This window comes from Prionailurus bengalensis, chromosome B3 (assembly GCF_016509475.1).
Source record: "Prionailurus bengalensis isolate Pbe53 chromosome B3, Fcat_Pben_1.1_paternal_pri, whole genome shotgun sequence".
Lineage (NCBI taxonomy): Eukaryota > Metazoa > Chordata > Mammalia > Carnivora > Felidae > Prionailurus > Prionailurus bengalensis.
This window is the reverse complement of record NC_057355.1, coordinates 103,047,918-103,065,681: the sequence shown is the minus strand read 5'-3', so window position 1 is coordinate 103,065,681 and position 17,764 is coordinate 103,047,918. Positions and strand designations below refer to the sequence as shown.

The 17,764-nt window shown below is 40.4% G+C and overlaps 1 protein-coding gene and 1 long non-coding RNA gene across 3 annotated transcripts in view; one reads left to right on the top strand and one right to left on the bottom strand.

Annotated features, from left to right (window-relative positions):
- The window catches only part of LOC122469123, a 75,472-nt gene that overhangs the window by 51,043 nt on the left and 6,665 nt on the right, over positions 1 to 17,764 (top strand). The window contains exons 3-4 of the long non-coding RNA XR_006293386.1: positions 8,529 to 8,767; positions 10,813 to 10,934. This is a non-coding gene — a long non-coding RNA (uncharacterized LOC122469123). The remainder of the gene's footprint in view (positions 1 to 8,528; positions 8,768 to 10,812; positions 10,935 to 17,764) is intronic.
- MAPK1IP1L (mitogen-activated protein kinase 1 interacting protein 1 like) lies at positions 1,446 to 16,864 on the bottom strand. 2 transcript variants are annotated; one of them, XM_043556217.1, is made up of 5 exons: positions 16,754 to 16,864; positions 14,784 to 14,885; positions 8,364 to 8,385; positions 6,971 to 7,675; positions 1,446 to 5,746 (listed from the first exon to the last, which is right to left on the bottom strand). In XM_043556217.1, exons 3-5 carry the CDS (start codon positions 8,379 to 8,381, stop codon positions 5,735 to 5,737), a joined length of 735 nt encoding a protein of 244 aa, XP_043412152.1. In that variant the 5' UTR covers positions 8,382 to 8,385; positions 14,784 to 14,885; positions 16,754 to 16,864; the 3' UTR covers positions 1,446 to 5,734. The 2 variants fall into 2 exon arrangements, with proteins under 2 accessions (XP_043412152.1, XP_043412151.1); XM_043556216.1 differs by lacking the exon at positions 14,784 to 14,885 and having other exon boundaries at positions 16,754 to 16,849.

Below are 17,764 nucleotides of genomic sequence, written 5' to 3'. Positions count from 1 at the left end.
GAAATTTAAAAGCAGCAAAACATCTGTTCCCCCAAGCAACTTATCTGTAAGTGCTATGAACCAACTTGTGTCCCCCCAAATTCACATCAAAGTCCTAACCCTGGATGTGATGGTACTCGAGGATGGAGCCTTTGGGAGTAATTCATTTAGATGAGGTTACAAGGGTAGGGTGCCCAGATGGGATTAGTGTCCTTGTAAGAGACAACAGAGCTTGCTTCTTCTCTCTCCACTATGAGGACACAGTGAGGATACAGCCATCTACAAGCCACAGAGTCCTTACTGGGAACTGAGCAGGACCAGCACCTTGATGGGAGGACTTCCTGTCCTCCAGAACTTTGAGAAATAAATCTCTGTTGGCTAAGCCACCCAATCTGTGATGTTTTGTTATGGCAGCCCAAGCTAATACAGTAAGTAAAATAATAAAGTGGAAGAGTGGAATTGCTTTAGTGAAGGCACAGAGTAGGGAGGGACTAAGCTCTACCTTCTCCTCATCCCCGGAAGCGCAGGGCACCACAAAATAAGAGTGAAAATGGAACTGTTCAATGCCCACATGAGGAGAATCATGTTTACATGCCATAGGAACAAACTGAGGGATGGCCCAAATTCTCTTCTGGTATTAGAATTGTGTATTGCATTGTCTTACTGAAAATAAGTAAGCGAATAGGATTCTATTTTGCTTTAGAAACCTGCTGCAAAAGGATTGGTGCTAAGTTTTAATATGGTGGTAAAAAGAGAACCTGCTTGGGTCAGGTCTCCAGGGAAGAAGGTGTTGGCTGAAACACTGTCATCTCATGATGGGAAGGAACCCTAGCCCACCTTTAGGAGATAGGAAGTAAGACATCAAATGCAACTTAAAAAAATTTACAGTTGCACGGTGTCCAATTATAAGGCAAAAAGCAGAAGACTCTTTCAAAAGCATAATATAGTACAAGTGACTCGTTTATAGCCCCAACCACACTGGGGTTCAAGGCAGGCTAACAAACCCCCCTGTGGAAAGGGAATGGTGAACTGTACCAAGTTTATTAATGTGGCCCTCACCACAGGCACAGTAGTTATGACAAGAATAGAACAATCTTTCATAAAAGTGGGGGTGGTGGCAGCTGGGGCAGAGAAACTGATTATACAGATAACCTGGTTACAAAGAATGACATAGCCTTGAAGGGAGAAGAAGAAACCCACACAATGGACACCATGTTGCTGAAAGTGGGTTTGTGGAGGGTTGTTCCCAGGCAGCCTATTCAAATGCCTTCGTGAATGCAGGTCACACACAGAGGAGCGTCTCAGGCCCGCCCTTTCTTTCTCTCTTTCTCTCTCTTCTCTCTCTCTCTCTTTCTTTCTTTCTTTCTGACAACAATTTTGCAGTTAATTAGACTAAGGACTTCTCAGAGAAGCCTAGAACTGGGCTGCAGAATAAGATACATGGAAAAACTATGAAACCATGAAAATACATTTTTTAAAAAAGTTTTCTGGTATAATACACAAAAGCAAACAAGTTTATCTTAAAAAATATCAAGTATCACATCCATAGACTATTCCTAATTATAATTACTTCTTAAAGCAACATATGTCTTTGTTTACAAATACAGCAGCAGGTGATAAACCTAACGTTTCAAACAGATTGCTTACAGTTCATAATACAAACAAATGTCTAGGTCTCAAATCACATTGTAGGCAGTTTAACTTAAAATGCATAGACAATTACATACATTAAATTTGTCATTATTAAGTCAACTTAAAAAAATCACAATATTAAGAAAAAATACAAAAAAAAAAACCTTTTTATAGAGCACGCATAAGAAGTCAAGTTTACTTAATGGCAACAAATCAGTATCTGCTAACCAGGGACAGGCAGTTTAAGTGCCTTCATCCAGGGAGGAATTGAAGAGGAAAAACGTCCCGTTACTTTGCACACATGAATAGCTGCACTGACAAACACTACGATCTTGAAAAACATTAATTTCTTACTTAAAAAAAAAGGTAGACCATACTTTGCTCTTTAAAATGTCCAAAGGCTGTTCTATAATTTTCACCAGTGGCAAATTAAAATGTTTATCTAGGTAAACCAAAAATGGGTGCACTACTGAATTTTCCAATGCCACCCCTAGACTGTAAGCCTCTGCAGGACAGGCATTCTCTTTCATCTCTGTATCTCTGGAATCTGGCAAAGCACCGGGATCAGACACTGAAATGTCTCTTAAATGAATGCAGTTCTCAGTGTTTTCTATAGCCAGAAGCTTGCATGGCATTTCTTTAATACTGATTATTTTATTGACAATTTTTCTTTTACTTGGCAGAATTCTGAAAATAAAAAGGGTCTGTCTTCAATACTAAATATTGCTTAAGATTAAATTATAGTCTTCCCTGAAAGTCACCCTTTACTTTCTATGCATAGTACATGTATGTGTGATTCATCTGATTCTAACCTTGTTTTTCAAAAATCAACACCTGCAGGTCTGTGCTTAGCTTTAATTTCCAGGGTTTATAACCCTGGCATTTTATAAATCTAGCACTAGATTATTCAGGGTGAGGAAGGAAGACATTGGCACTCATCACTTAGAAGTATAGGCAACTAACTGATATGCAAACCAGGCACAGTATTGTAATTGAGACTTGAGTAGGGCTTCGTTCATCTATACCAATAGTTTCAAAAGCTGTACGTTTGAGTACGATATGTAGCGAATTATTTGTGAGGTAAAATTTTATGGGCAAAACTGACTTCTATGCCAATATTCTGTTGTAGTGGTGTGCCAGACCAAGGCCAAAAAGTCACCCCCTTTCTTCTCTCCCCTTTTACTATTCTCTACTGAAAACAATAAACACTAAAAACAAGGCAGAAAGAAGGAGGCCCTGGGGTAACTAAAACAAATGTATTGTCTACTCCTGAATAATCGATGCATTACTTTATACAAAACAGGGCTGTGGAGTCAGACTTGTAAACAGCCATCTTCAAAAGCATGAAAAGGTGTCAGGCTAAGTCCAGTATGGACAAGCCAAGGTAGTTCACACACTCATTTAAGGAGCCTTGATTCTTGAGAAACTGCACGTGTGATAAGGACCTAAGGTCTTTATTTTCATTTTTTGTTGTCATTTTTAGGTTCGACATTTCAAAATCTAAGATTCCAACTCCAGAAGCACTATTCCTCAACACATCTCAATGATCTCCATCAAATTTGTCTTAAAGCTCTTGCTTTGAGACAGTCCAAGTGCCAGCATATCCCACACCATGTATTCCCTTCAAAGACCAGGCAAACTTTTCTAAGAAACGGTCTCCTCCCTAAACGGATGCCAGCCTAGGACTTGTTTCGAAAGCAACATTATTCCCCTGTAAAGAAAAAAAACCTTCCTCGCAACCTTTCCCCCATTCCTCCACTGAAATAACTTCTGCTTTTAACTTTACCCTGAACCTAAAAATACGTTTTTGTCCCAGAGTGCCCACAAGAACGAAGACTCTCCCAAGTTGAGAAATAATGCTCTAAAAAGCTAAAAGGAGTATAAAAGTAAATTCTAGTCCCTTTGATTCCCATTCTTATGTTAAAAAAAAATTTCCCAACTACTAGTTGGAAAGTCCTCGAAAAGCAAAGAAAAGGTGTTGTGTCATGGCCACACTGGGCAGTATGGGTTACTAGCCAAATGTATATACTTATTGGGGGTAGTAATTCCAAATCTTAGGCTCCTGGTCCTTCCCAATCCTTTAGCAGATTTTCTCCTCTAATAAACAGACTCCGCAATGACAGATTCCCAAACATGCTGCCACTTGTTTCAGTCAAACATCATCCTCTAGTGTTAAATATTGTATCTAAAGCCAGAGCTGTCAACTTACCCCAATGTAGCACAACCAAAATAACCACAAGGAGATTTTTGCTATCTCACTTTTCCCGTCTTATTCCTCCAGTTAGCTGACAGGATATTGCCCGATCCCTAAGCTAAAATACCTCCTAAGGCTCCTGCCTTGTAAATGGGAGGCTACTTTGACAAAAGATTCCAACAGTGTTGTAGATAGTCGCAGATTGCCTTGCAAGGGGAAGAAAAAAAAGACTGCTTGTGCCACTATGTAAGAGCTGTCTAACGACATTCCCCAGTCTGAAAATATCTAAACAATTCAGTTTCAATTCTGAAAGCTTGACTCTATCATCTACTTAAAAAGGAGCTTAAACACTGAATGTTCTTCTCAAAGATGACCATCTTACTTTCTTAAAAGGAGGTAGCTATCAAACCATTAAATTGGCAGCATTTGGCATTCTTGACATTTCAACTATAAGAGAAACAAACTACTAAATATCTCATTTCTAAGCAAAAACAAGAGCTCTAACATAAATCTCTCCTATACTAGTCAAGAAATTCACAACATATTTTAGTAACCCGACGGATACATTCAAAGTTTCAAAATGTTATCTGACAAATAACATAGTCAGTTCTAAGAATCTAAGAATCTGATTTAAAGATAAGGTGCCAAAAAACTACTTAGGCTATTTTGGTGGTTACACTTATTTAAGCAACAGTCACACTGCTTTCAACTCAACTGCAGAGATCTACACTTATTATTTTCAGTGTTAGAACTAGAGGACAGTTGTGAAGGATGGCACTCAATTCTACCTGTTTACCTGTCAACAAATACAGAACTGACCAATTAGCCTTAAGCACTTTACAAACAGATGCAGGAAACTATGCAAGAGACCATGACCCGGCTTAACCAGACTCCGAAAAACACACATTTTGATCACGCTTGTACAGAGAACAGTCATGTCTAAATGACTGAAGTTCTTGAAACGTAACTGCTTTACAAGGGTCTGAGTAGAAGAGCGTTTTGTGGGAATGCAAGTTACTTGTCACTATGAAGCAATTTCCAGGGCTTCCTCTGGCTTGAGGTTCAAGACAGAGAGAATTATTTCCTTCTTTGAGTTCTTTCCAAAGCAATATTGACATCTCAAAATCTATTCCAAAGTAATACAGAGATTGCTAATTCTCTAATAATAATTTACACACATGTTGGCCTGCATTAAAAAGAAAAAAGTTTTCATACATGGCAGATTTTAGACATGTGTGACCCATCTGGCTAACAATGAAGCAAATCAGGTGGAACTCAAAATGAAAGACAAGTTTTTACTAAAAGATCAAGGATAAAAGCGAACACTGCCTGGCTAATGAACTCAACATCAGACAATAATTACCAATAGCTTTAAAACGTACATCCAAACTACAACCTCAAGAGGACCAGATTTGGTCATCCTGTAGACAGGGCAGCTCAAGATGTTGAGAGGCATCATTTGTTTAAATTATGACAATGTGATTGTTTTCAAAGTGTGTTTATTTAGGGGAAAAAGTGATTATAGAAAAATATTTGAAATAATTTGCCAATGAGGTTGCAGATTCTAACAATAATCCACATCATCTTAGAGTTTTAAGTGTGTGGTTTCATAATTTAAACAAATCAAAAACTTGTTTTAGACAAATTGTATCAAAGAGCTATTCAATATACTTCATCACTTTAGCGTTCCATAAAAACCAAATAAAAATCACATTTGAATGATTTACTTTTACATTTTTATCTGATTGTATCCATCAGATGTACTATACATCCAAGTTACAAGAGGCAGATATCTTCTCTGAGAGGTGCAAGAGTTGTTCTTTCATGAATGCCCTCTAAGAACAGTGAAACCACCAATTTTTTATGTATGCATTCATGTGCATACGTATGTACTTCAAAAAGCAAAGCGTCCTCTCTTCATCCATTAACTTAATGGTAAGACTGCAATAGAAAAAAGAAAAAGTAAACCTCTAGATTTTGTAAGTGGAATTTAACAACTCCTTGCTGTGGCTTAAAATACACGTATTGCTTAATAAACCCAAACAGCAAGTCATCTCATTTATTTTGGCTACAATTTGCAAAAAAAATTTTAAAGAAAATACATATAGCAAGAATTTATACTAATCAAAGTGAGTTTTGGGAGCATTTTATTAAGACTTTTTCTGGGGCACCTGGGTGGCTCGGTTGGTTAAGAGTCTGACTTCAGCTCAGGTCATGATCTCATGGTTTGGGAGTTCAAGCCCTGTGTTAGGCTCTGGGCTGACAGCTCAGAGCCTGGAGCCTCCTTCAGATTCTGTGTCTTCTCTCTCACTCTGCCCCTCCCCCACTCATGTGTGTGAGTGTGTCTCATAAATAAACTTTAAAAAATTATAAAAAAGAAAAAAGATTCTTTTTCCTTTACAGTTGAGGTGGATATTTGATTAATCTAGTTGGAGATCTGATTATTTTGTTAAGAGTAAGTTGACTTTTTTCCCCTAATGAGAATCAGGACTCTGAAGATTCACTTGGCTTCCTTCCGGGAGGAAGTGGGCTGCTTTTCTATTTGTTCATATGCCCAAGACAGGTTCTCCAACTAAGATGTCAACCCTACTACTCTGGCTTGGCTGACAGTAAAGCATGAAGCATTACCTGTAACTGACAATGCAGAATAGTGATATAATATCGATCTCAATGCTGCCGAGGACCTAACAAAACTCTGGCTGAGAAACACTATGGAGAGTTACAGGAAGAACAGGCAACGTTATATATTCACTGCCTTAGATTCTCTAAAAATCGCTCTCTGTATCAAGTCAGACCAAGATTGTTTTTACTGAACTGTACTTTGTGGTGATGCTATAAAACATGATTGAGAAATGTTTAAAAAAAAAAGAAGTCCAATGAAATGCACTTGAGTTTACCTCAAGGATGTTAAGGACATTGCTTACTACATTACAAAGTCTTTGGGGATCTTTGGGAAATTGTCCTAATTTCAGTACCAAGAATACGTAGGTTTTATTCTTTTAAATGTTTTATCTCAAGCTTGAAATGTACTCTTATCTCATATACACACACCCCTTCTCTTAAAAAGTTTTATAAGCTTTCTAATCTATTCAAACTAGAGGCAAGTAATCTTTCAGTTGTGTTTATGTGACTATTAGTGCATTTTAAGTAATAAATTTAACTCACATGGGGGCCACCAGGCATCGGTGGAGCACCAGAAGGTCCTGAAGGCACTTGAAAAGGATTGTTGGGAGTGGGATAGAGTCCTGGTGTGGGATATGATCCTGCAGGGGCAGGATATGGTGCTGGTGGTCCCCAGGCTCCTGGTGGAACAGTGCCCCACGGAACAGGTGGTGCTGCCCCTGGTGCTTGGGGAGGAGGTGCGGGATATGGCCCTGGAGATGGATATGGCATATTAGGGGTAGGATACTGCCCACCCATTCCTGGTGCCCAAGGTCCAGAAGACATGGATCCCCATGGACCTAAAGGACCAGCAGCAGCTGGATCTGTGGGTGCACCATATGGTCTTGGAAGCTCCGGAAAGGGCATATTTGGTGTAGGATATGGCCCCGTGGGGCCAGGGCCTGGCACAGTTGGGGCTGGATAAGGACCACCAGGTGGGGGACATGATGGTCCAGAAGGAGGAAAGGGTGCTGGGGGTCCTGGAGGTGGTCCGGTGGGAGGCACAGAGGGATACATTCCTGTTGGTGCTGGTCCAAAAGGCACAGTGGAGGGTGTTGCACTTGGTGGGAGTCCAGATGGCACAGAAGGTGGAGCACTTGGGTTATTCCAAGGGTTGGAACTTGGCCAGCCTTGAGGAGGTTGGCCAGGTTTTGTATTGCTCACAGCAGAGGTTTTGGCAGGGGAGTGTTCAGGTAGCGCATCTGCCAACTGGAATACAAAACAGGCACGTCTTATCAATCTTCTTCAGGGATGAGCCATGTCAAACATGATTACATACCCATAAAGGACAGTAAGCTACAGAATCAGGGATTATAAACCTGTAGAACATCTTCAAAAGGCAGGCTGCTCAGTTTAAAAACAATTCATTTAATATAAAAACCAACTTCACAATGCAAATTCCTTAGAGAAGATCAAATTTTCTAAATATGATAAATCAAAATACCGTGGGTCTGAATCCTGGCTTTACAGCAAACAAGTTACATACCCTCTCTGAGCTTTAGTTTCCTCATTAAAAACAAACAAACAAACAAAAAACTTTAGCATTAACTTGAGGCTTAAATAAGATAGTTCATGTAATATCGTTAACATAGTGTCTGGTGTATATAATATCCAATAAATGCTATTATTAACATTGCCAAGTTACTAGAGAACACAAGTAACAACATTTCTTAAATTTTTTAATTTAAGGATTCATAAAGAGACATACAAATTTTCAAACATATTATATCTAACTCAATAAAGGCAAATCATCTATTAAAATCACATGTGCCTCCTGCTCCCAGCAAGAATCACACAAAGCATCTCTTTCAAATTAAAAGACTTGAGGTCCATAGTTAGAACTATGTCATTTTTAAAAGAGTCAAAAACCTTATGAAGGATAAATGTATCAACTTACCGAAAATTCATCAGACATTTTCCTAAAGAAAAGAAAGAAAAAAAAAAAAGAATACTTCAAAACCAGTGCTTACCACTTCTTGTATATCCTGTGAGGAACTTTCTCTGCATATACCACTTTTACTTAATCATGTATATAATGTCTTTTTTCTTTTTTTTTTAATAGGGAAAACTTCCATAGCACTTCATGTGGTTTTACAAATGTCGTCCCTGTTTACTGGCTGCACGTCATATAAAAGTGATCCCCAATATAAAAAAGTGATCTGCACTCTCATTTTGGTGGTGGTTTAGGTCATTTGCATTTTGAGCGGTTTAAAACGATGATACAGTGAACACTTCTGAACACATATCCTTGTGAATCTGTCACCAGGAAAAAGTACTAGAAGTGAAATTTATAGTCAGCAGGTAAGGCTATCTAAAATCCATCTTTTATAAAGGTCATGACACTTTAGAGTCCTTTGCAAATTTACACTATCTTTTTAAACTTCTCTTCACCACTGGATATTTAAAAAAAAATTTTTTTTAACATTTATTATTGAGAGACAGAGAGACAGAGCATGAGCATGGGAGGGGCAGAGAAAGGGGGAGACACAGAATCCGAAGTAAGCTCCAGGCTCTGAGCTCTCAGCACAGAGCCCGACACAAGGCTCGAACTCACAAACTGCAAGATCATGACTTGAGTTGAAGTCGGACGTGCAACCAACTGAGCCACTGAGGCGCCCTGGATATTTTTTAAATTGTAAACAGTTTTTAATTAGGGCAAGTTAATAACTGCCACCTTGTTGTTTCAACTTACATCTTTAAAATTAAGTGGAAAGTAGAGCTGCTTTTAAATTTCATGCCCAAATCAGAATAAATTTATTTTGTGAATTTGCTCATGTCCTTGGGCCACTTTTGTCAATTTCTAAAAGGGAAGTACAATTAATACCCAATAAGATGCATGGGATGTGAGGTGTTCAGGTCAACAAGCTGACAACTATACATGCCCCATTAACCAAGAAAGATACAGACATTTTCCTTCACTACAGATTTACTCATGCTAACTTTCCAATCAACTCCTCCTTCCACTCAGCAATCATTTTCTTAGTTTTTGCCTATTCTTTAACTTCACAATGAACAGAGTAAGATAGTATGTACTCTTTTTGCCTTTGATAATTTTACAACTTAGTAGTAAATCTTTTTAACGCTTTGTTAAACTGTAAGGAAATTAGCTCTGAAACGTGAGACAAAAAATTTACCTGTGCTTCGTAACAGTAGTAATATGGTTTCATTTAAAATCTGGGGCGCCTGGGTGGCGCAGTCGGTTAAACGTCCGACTTCAGCCAGGTCACGATCTCGCGGTCCGTGAGTTTGAGCCCCGCGTCAGGCTCTGGGCTGATGGCTCAGAGCCTGGAGCCTGTTTCCTATTCTGTGTCTCCCTCTCTCTCTGCCCCTCCCCATTCATGCTCTGTCTCTCTCTGTCCCAAAAATAAATAAACGTTGAAAAAAAAAAAAAAATTTAAAATCTTTTTTTCTGAGCCTAAATGTCCATCAACGGATGAATGGATAAGGAAATCGTGGTTTATATACACAGTGGAATACTACATGGCAATGAGAAAGAATGAAATATGGCCTTTTGTAGCAACGTAGATGGAGTTAAGTGAAATAAGTCATACAGAGAAAGACAGATACCATATGTTTTCACTCTTATGTGGATCCTGAGAAACTTAAGAGAAGACCATGGAGGGGGGAAGAAAAAAAAAAGAGGTTAGAGAGGGAGGGAGCCAAAACATAAGAGACTCTTAAAAACTGAGAACAAACTGAGGGTTGATGGGCGGTGGGAGGGAGGGGAGGGTGGGTGATGGGTATTGAGGAGGGTACCTGTTGGAATGAGCACTGGGTGTTGTATGGAAACCAATTTGACAATAAATTTCGTATTTAAAAAAAAATTTTAAAAATCTTTTTTTCTTTCAAGCAATAATTGCTGTATAATCTATCTCTTCTCAATGGATATGACAGCTACCCTTAATACATTCTACTGCCACTATGAGCAACAAATACTTCCTAACAACAAATACCTACAGTGTTTACCATGAACAGGCACTCTGCTAAAAGTGTTTTACATAGGTGATTCATTGAATAGATGCAAAATTCTTTTGCTCAGTTTACAGCTTCAGAAAAGGAAGCTCATCAAGTTAACTTGCTTAAAGGTACAGAGCTAGTGGCAGGTAGAAAGGGGTTCAAACTCCAGTACAGTCTGATTCCAGAGCCAAGGCTTTTAACCACTGGGCTATAGAGCCTCCATTATTTCCCACAGATAATGTGAAATCTGATATTTTCTACTGATCTGCACCATAATATTCTATCTTAATTTCAGTACCTTTATATTTTTAACAAATTTTTAATGTAAGTTGACCTATTGTTACTGTTCACTCCCCACCCCAGATTTTCCTGAATATTATTTTTTCCAGATCATTTAGAAAAATAAATAAGAATTCGCTGCTGTTTTGGTTGGAATTGCATTAAATTTACAGATTAATATAGGGAACATGCAATATATTCAAAACATCAAAACTTTTCATTCAAGAACAAGGTATGTCTTCCTAGTTCCCATCATTGTCATTTGTCAATAGTTTTTTAAGCTTGTTTTTTTATTTTTTTTTATTAATGTAGGGCTCAAACTCACACCTCCAGTATCAAGAGTTGCATGCTTCAGGGGCGCCTGGGTGGCGCAGTCGGTTAAGCGTCCGACTTCAGCCAGGTCACGATCTCGTGGTCCATGAGTTCGAGCCCCGTGTCGGGCTCTGGGCTGATGGCTCAGAGCCTGGAGCCTGTTTCCGATTCTGTGTCTCCCTCTCTCTCTGCCCCTCCCCCGTTCATGCTCTGTCTCTCTCTGTCCCCCAAAAAATAAATAAACGTTGAAAAAAAAAAATTAAAAAAAAAAAAAGAGTTGCATGCTTTACTGAGGCAGCCAGGCGCCCCTATTTAAGACTTTTTAAATTTTAGTGTATTAATTTTGTAAGTGGTGATATTACTAAATTATTTTATTCCTGACTCGGCTGATTCTCTGGGATTTCAGGTAAAAAATTATGCCATTTGCAAAAGAATAATTTTACATTGTCTTTCCAAACTAACTTCTTTTCTCCTTTGTGTTAGCTAAACTTCACAATGAAATGTTAAATAGTGATAGTGAGCACAGTGGTCTTCTTGTTCCCAACTCTTCTCAAAACGCCTCTAATGTTTAAGTAAAATTCCCAGTTTTAGTTTGAGATTTGAAAAAATTAAAGAAGTCTATGCCTATGTTGCTAGATTTATTTATTTCCATTTTGCTAGAGACAAAAACATTTAGGGAAGACACTGAATTTCCTCAGATCTTTTTGACATCTAATGAGTTGATTTCAGTTTTTCTCCTTTAAGCCATCAACTTAGTTAATTACATATAAAAATTGCTTAATATTGAACCTTCCTTGCATTCTGAGAGTTTTGTTTTTTAGTATTATTAGTTGTGAGGAATGATAAAAAGTATATGAAGCCTAAGTCAGAACTGCTATAACCTTGCTATTTATCCAGAATATCAAAAAACACATCTTGAACGTAGAGCAAATACAATTATCCATTCACTCCCATGTTAAGGTTTGTTTTATACTAAAATAGCACATCACACAATAGTAAATTCTTAGGACTAACACCTGAAGAAACTTTTCATTGCATGAAAAGTTTAGTCTATATAAGACTAACACACTTTTTAAATAGGATGAGCCTTTCTGAAACAAAATGGTTCTGTATCAAAGTTCACATTAATTCTGGAGAGGGGAACAAAGCAATCCACTCATTTTCATGTGGTCTTGCTATATGGGTCTTCAGAATTACTCCTTTCCCAGCAACTCTGGCTTTCCAAATTTGAAGTTAAAAATTAAACCCTGGAAGATAAAGGAGGTACTGGAACCTTTTTTTTTAATTATTAAGCTTTAAAAACTATTTTTTTAATGTTTATTTATTTTGAGAGTTAAGTGCACACAAGCAGGGAAAGGGCAGAAAAAGAGGGAGAGGGAAAATCCCAAACAGGCTCTGCCCTGCCAGTGCAGAGCTGACGTGGGGCTCGAACCCATGAACCGTGAGATCATGACCTGAACTGAAATTAAGAGTTGGAAGCTTAACCAACTGAGCTACTCAGGCGCTCCAAGAATCTTTATATATGTATGTATATTTTTAGAGAATACATATAAGAATCTTATATTCTTATATGTAAGAGAGAGAGGATCCATGTGGAGCCCAACATGGGCTTGATCCCAAGACCCTGGGATCAGGATCAGAACAAAAATCCAGAGTCAGAGGCTCAACCAACTGAGCCACCCAGGCATCCTGTAGGTTCTCAAATCTTGTGATTAAAGTAACGAAGCCCAATGAGGGACTCAAACCCATGACCTGTGAGTTCATGACCTGAGCCAAAACCAAGAGTCAGAATCAACTGACTAAGCTACTCAGGCTCCCCTGCAGTGTTCATATTAATGGGAAACATCCTAATTTACTCTTTGGAGAATACTTTCATTGTAAAAAGGTAAGAAATAGAGTTGGACATTAGTGTTTGAATGTGAGAAGAGTTACATCATTTTTAAAAATCTAGATTTTCTAAAAATCTATCCCCAAATACCTGGATTATGCTAATTATTAAGATGAGGCCAATGTAACCTTGAAGTGGCCTTCCTACTCCTCCCCAAAAGTTTATAATCAAGAAAGATTTCCATTCTTTCTCTTTTGGGAATACTCTAAAGCTATTACTTCTAAAACTTTCCATTACTACTTTATGGCAGGATCTATGCATCACCTGAAAAATACTAATTTTATTTTTGAAGCAGCAAGAATAGTAATTTTATTTTACTTTGAGGTTTATTTATTTTGAGATTGAGAGAGAGAGAATGAGCAGGGGAGGGGTAGAGAGAGAGAGAATCCCAAGCAGGCTCCACACTGAAAGCGAGGGACTCGAACTCACGAAACATGAGATCATGACCTGAGCTAAGTTCAAGAGTCGGATGCTTAAGTGACTTAGCCACATAGGGGCCCCAAGATTTATAATTTTATTAAACAAATTTTTAAAAAATGTTTACTTATTTTTGAGAGGGTGGGGAGAAGCCAACAGAGAGGGAGACACAGACTATGAGGCAGGCTCCAGGCTCTGAGCTGTCAGCACAGAGCCAGACACAGGGCTTGAACTCACGAATCGTGAGATCATGACCTGAACTGAAGTCACATGCTTAACTGACTGAGCCACCTCGGCACCCTGAGATTAGTAATTTTAAAACAGTACAGGGGTGCCTGGGTGGCGCAGTCGGTTAAGTGTCCGACTTCAGCTCAAGTCACGATCTCACGGTCCGTGAGTTCGAGCCCCGCGTCGGGCTCTGGGCTGATGGCTCGGAGCCTGGAGCCTGTTTCCGATTCTGTGTCTCCCTCTCTCTGACCCTCCCCTGTTCATGCTCTGTCTCGCTCTGTCCCAAAAATAAATAAAAAAACGTTGAAAAAATAAAAAAATAAAAAAAAATAAAACAGTACAAAATTTCTTTTGACATATACGAGAAGAATAAAATATTTCTGTAACTCATGGCTTTTAGAGTAAAATGGCAGTCCAATCACAAGGTTTTAAAAAGTTGAACTCCATAAATTACTTACTAGTGACTACTCAACAAGGAATATTTCAAAGGGCCATCAAACTGTGATGTAGTGATAAAGAGTATAGCAGTAGACAGTTATGAAACCTAGACGTCAATCCTTTTGAATAAGACTTTTGACTAAGGCAAACTTTAACCAGAGACCATTTATCATCCACAAAACAGTTGTTAAATCCTGACTACTTCACAGATAATTAAAAGTAACATATTTAGGGGTGCCGGGGTGGCTCAGTCAGTTAAGCTGCTGACTCTGGTCATGATTTCACAAACACCTCATGGGTCTGAGCCCCACGTCAGGCTCTGTGCTGAAGGAGCATGCTTGGAATTCTCTCTGACCCTCCCCCACTCACATTCTCTTTCTCTCAAAATAAATGAATAAACTTTAAAAAAAGTAGCATATTTAATAATCTATGAAGTACTACAGACATGTAAAATGAAAATGAGAAGAAACTAAGAAAAATCAGGACTTTTGCACTGATTTGTTTCGTATGGGGGGAGATGACAGTAATGTACCGAAAATACAAATTTTGAGTTAAAATACATCATTGTTTTTAGTATTGGTGTTTTTATCAGATACATTCTATTTTACATTTGGCAACTCAAGGAACTGGGTCCTTATGTCAGCCATATTTTCTACATTTCCTTGGATACTTCTGTCTGGAACATACATACCAAGCACTTTGTTGGGCTTTGGGGAAGTGAATAGTACTGTGTGGAATAAATGCTTAAGGAATTCACAGTGTGGTGGAGAACTACCCTTTAAACAGTAACTACCTTACCTCAGGTAAGCACAGGGCACCGAGAGAACCTCAAAGAGCTCCTAAAGGAATCAAGGAAGGGAGTCTCAGGGGAAGAATCCTGAGAGGCAGTTCCTTTGCAGCCTGGAAGAACAATGAAGAAAGAGCTGGGTGTAGGGAATGGTGGGACAGGCCCTAGGAGAAGAGCCAACTGCGGAAAAGCTGAAGAGTACACCCTGGGAAGTGTAAGCAGTTCAGACTGGTTGGAATACAGAAAGGGGAGGAACAGAAGTCTTAGAGGGCCTTTAGTCTGAGGTCTGAATGTCTCAGTCACATTCAGCTCACCTGAGTGACCCTCCGTTTCTTCAACTATAAAGAACGGGCCAGTGATGTGAAAGACTAAACGGGACTCATAAATCAAGTGCCTATAATAACCGCGCTCGAAAAATAGTGGGTGGCCACCTCCTCTTCCTGCGTACACAGGCATATAGCTAGCACAGGTTAAAAGAGTTACAAATGCCTACATATAACTGCAGCTCTTCACTGGCTGGCTCTACACAGCTTGACCTCTCCAAACGTCAGAGGTAAAAGCAGGAATAATATCAACCTCACAGACCTGCCCTGGGACTTACATAATAAATCTCCTGGTCACTTTCTGGCACACAAGGAAAACTCAACAAACGTTAGCTTTTACGCTCGCTACTCTAGGTCCGCAAACCTTTATCTGCGCTTCTCAAGTCAGAAACTTACGAAAATAAAAGAAACATTCCCAAGTTTGGCATAAAACTTACTTGGTGGCAAAACCGGACTTGATATTTATAGTTTCCATAAAGTGTAGCACACCTATAGCTACACAAATATTAATTTGGATTAGGGATGCTGCGCCGACTTTGCGGGGGTGAGATCTCTTGTCTATGCACCTTATTCTCTAAGATCTGAAGAGAAAATCCAAAGATTTCTCAATTCCAAAACACACTGGCCCCAAGGATTGTAGTTAAGGAATGGGTCTCCGTTCCTCCTGGAGAGAGGAAAAGAACGTTCTAACATATACAACCCAACTCAAGTTTTGAAGACAAACTAGTTTTGAATGGGAGGTTCAGAGACACCAGTACCAAGGAAGATTTCTGTTCTTCCAGCCCAATGAATACAGCCGAACAAAGAACTTCCCAAAGACTTCTGAAGGCTACCTTGGCCTGTAGTGAAGGTTCGTGTTCAAGACAGGCCTTTACAATCATCAGGTGTAAGGGTGCTATTTCTTTAGCAGTAATGCCACGAAAAGTTTTTTTCGGGCAGGTTAGTATGGTGTGAAGCGTCAACGTTAAAAATTTTATCCAGTAAAAGCACTGCTCTTGATTTTCAAAGAGGAAATGGTTTTAGCTATATACAAGCTTCCAAGCGTAACATAAGCTCCTAAATCCTAAAAAACAGTATCACAGAACTCAGCACTTCTCACGGCTTCTGTCCTGTGTGTTCATCGAATGTTATTTGCCATCAAGTCCTTTGGTAATGACCAGAACGTTGTCACATTGCGGATAATCTTAAACAAGTGCCAGATTCCTCCAAGACTCTATTCAGGCCTATCTCTCCCGTTTTATTAGACACTAATGAATCGGGGTGGGGGTCGGGCCCAAGAGGTGAGAGCCCGGAGCCCTTTAGGACCAAACGAACAAAGGGAGTCCGGGATCAACCGGAGCGAACCGGCCTCCGAGCGGGTCGCGCCGCCAGGGAAGGGGTGGGGGAGGGGCCGGGCCCGCTCGCCGCCCCGCCCCCAAACCGATCCTGACGTCAAGAGCGGAGAAACCCGTCGGGCGCGACGTGACCTGCCTCCGACGCCTTCTCCCTGGGGGGTTTTGGGGGGCAATCGGCAGCCCGTAGGAAGATGGCGCGGGCAGACGCTGACTCCCAGCCCCCGAAGAGGCGACTCGAGGTACCTCTGTTACCACGCCCGCCTCTCGCTTGAGCGAGCTCCCTTGCTCCCCTCAATGATCCCCCTAGCGCCGAAGCAGCCTCACCCAGCAAGATCCGACACCGCAGTAGAGTCTACAAGCGGCGATGGGTCCGAGCGAACCGGGTGCGGAAGAACCGAGCGCGAACTGACTGACGGCAGTGGCGGCAGCGGCAGCAGCAGCGGCAGCACTAACAGCGCGCAGCTCCTCCTGGCGCCGGAACAGGAAGCGGCGAGCGCGCCGCCCCCGCTCGCGCTCTCCCCTCCTACCGGGGCTGGGCCGGGCCGGGCCGGGCCTCGCGCGCCTCCCTCAGGCTCCCTGCGGCACTGCAGCCTGCCCGGCGGGGCGGTGCAGCTTTCTTTTGGTGGGCGGGAGGAAAGCTCCCTGGTTTTCCGGAATTCTGAGCACTCGGTGGAAATTTCTGTAGCCAGTGACGTTTTGAGTAGCGTGGCGGAAATTGCTAACTTGTTTCCTGGAGTGGCTTGAGGTCAGATTCTGGGTTTCCTATGCTTAGATTTATACAGTCGGGCCTCGAAGCTGGCTGGGTGTGGATGCAGCCCAATTAGGGGATACCGGCCCAGGGGCCAAAATTGGGGAGAGCTAAAGGAACAAAACAGGAAAGAGAAGACGTTTACAAATGGCTTGACAATTGATATTAACTAAAAGAGCAGCTGTCTTTGCAGCTTCTTCCTGATCAATGGCTCTCCTCGCCACATGTTCACCTCTGAATAAACCTTTTACCTATTTACTGTCACGTCTGAAGGATGATTGACACATTTCCCCAGCCATCAAGGAAACTGCTAGCGAGTAATGAAGATGCCATAATTGTATAGTATGCAGTATATATAATATGTGTATATAATACATATATCAAAACATATTGGAAGTGTGCAATATCTTTACAACATTTTGCTTTGTGTAACCCCATAGTGGGTCACTGGGGAGGGGCACATTACTAGAAACTACCTAAACTAAGGTTTCCTGAGTATGCTCCACCAGTACACACACTTCTCATACTGAAAAATGAGTAATAGGGAAAATGCAAATACCTAAGCTTAGGGAAGACTTATTTTTAAA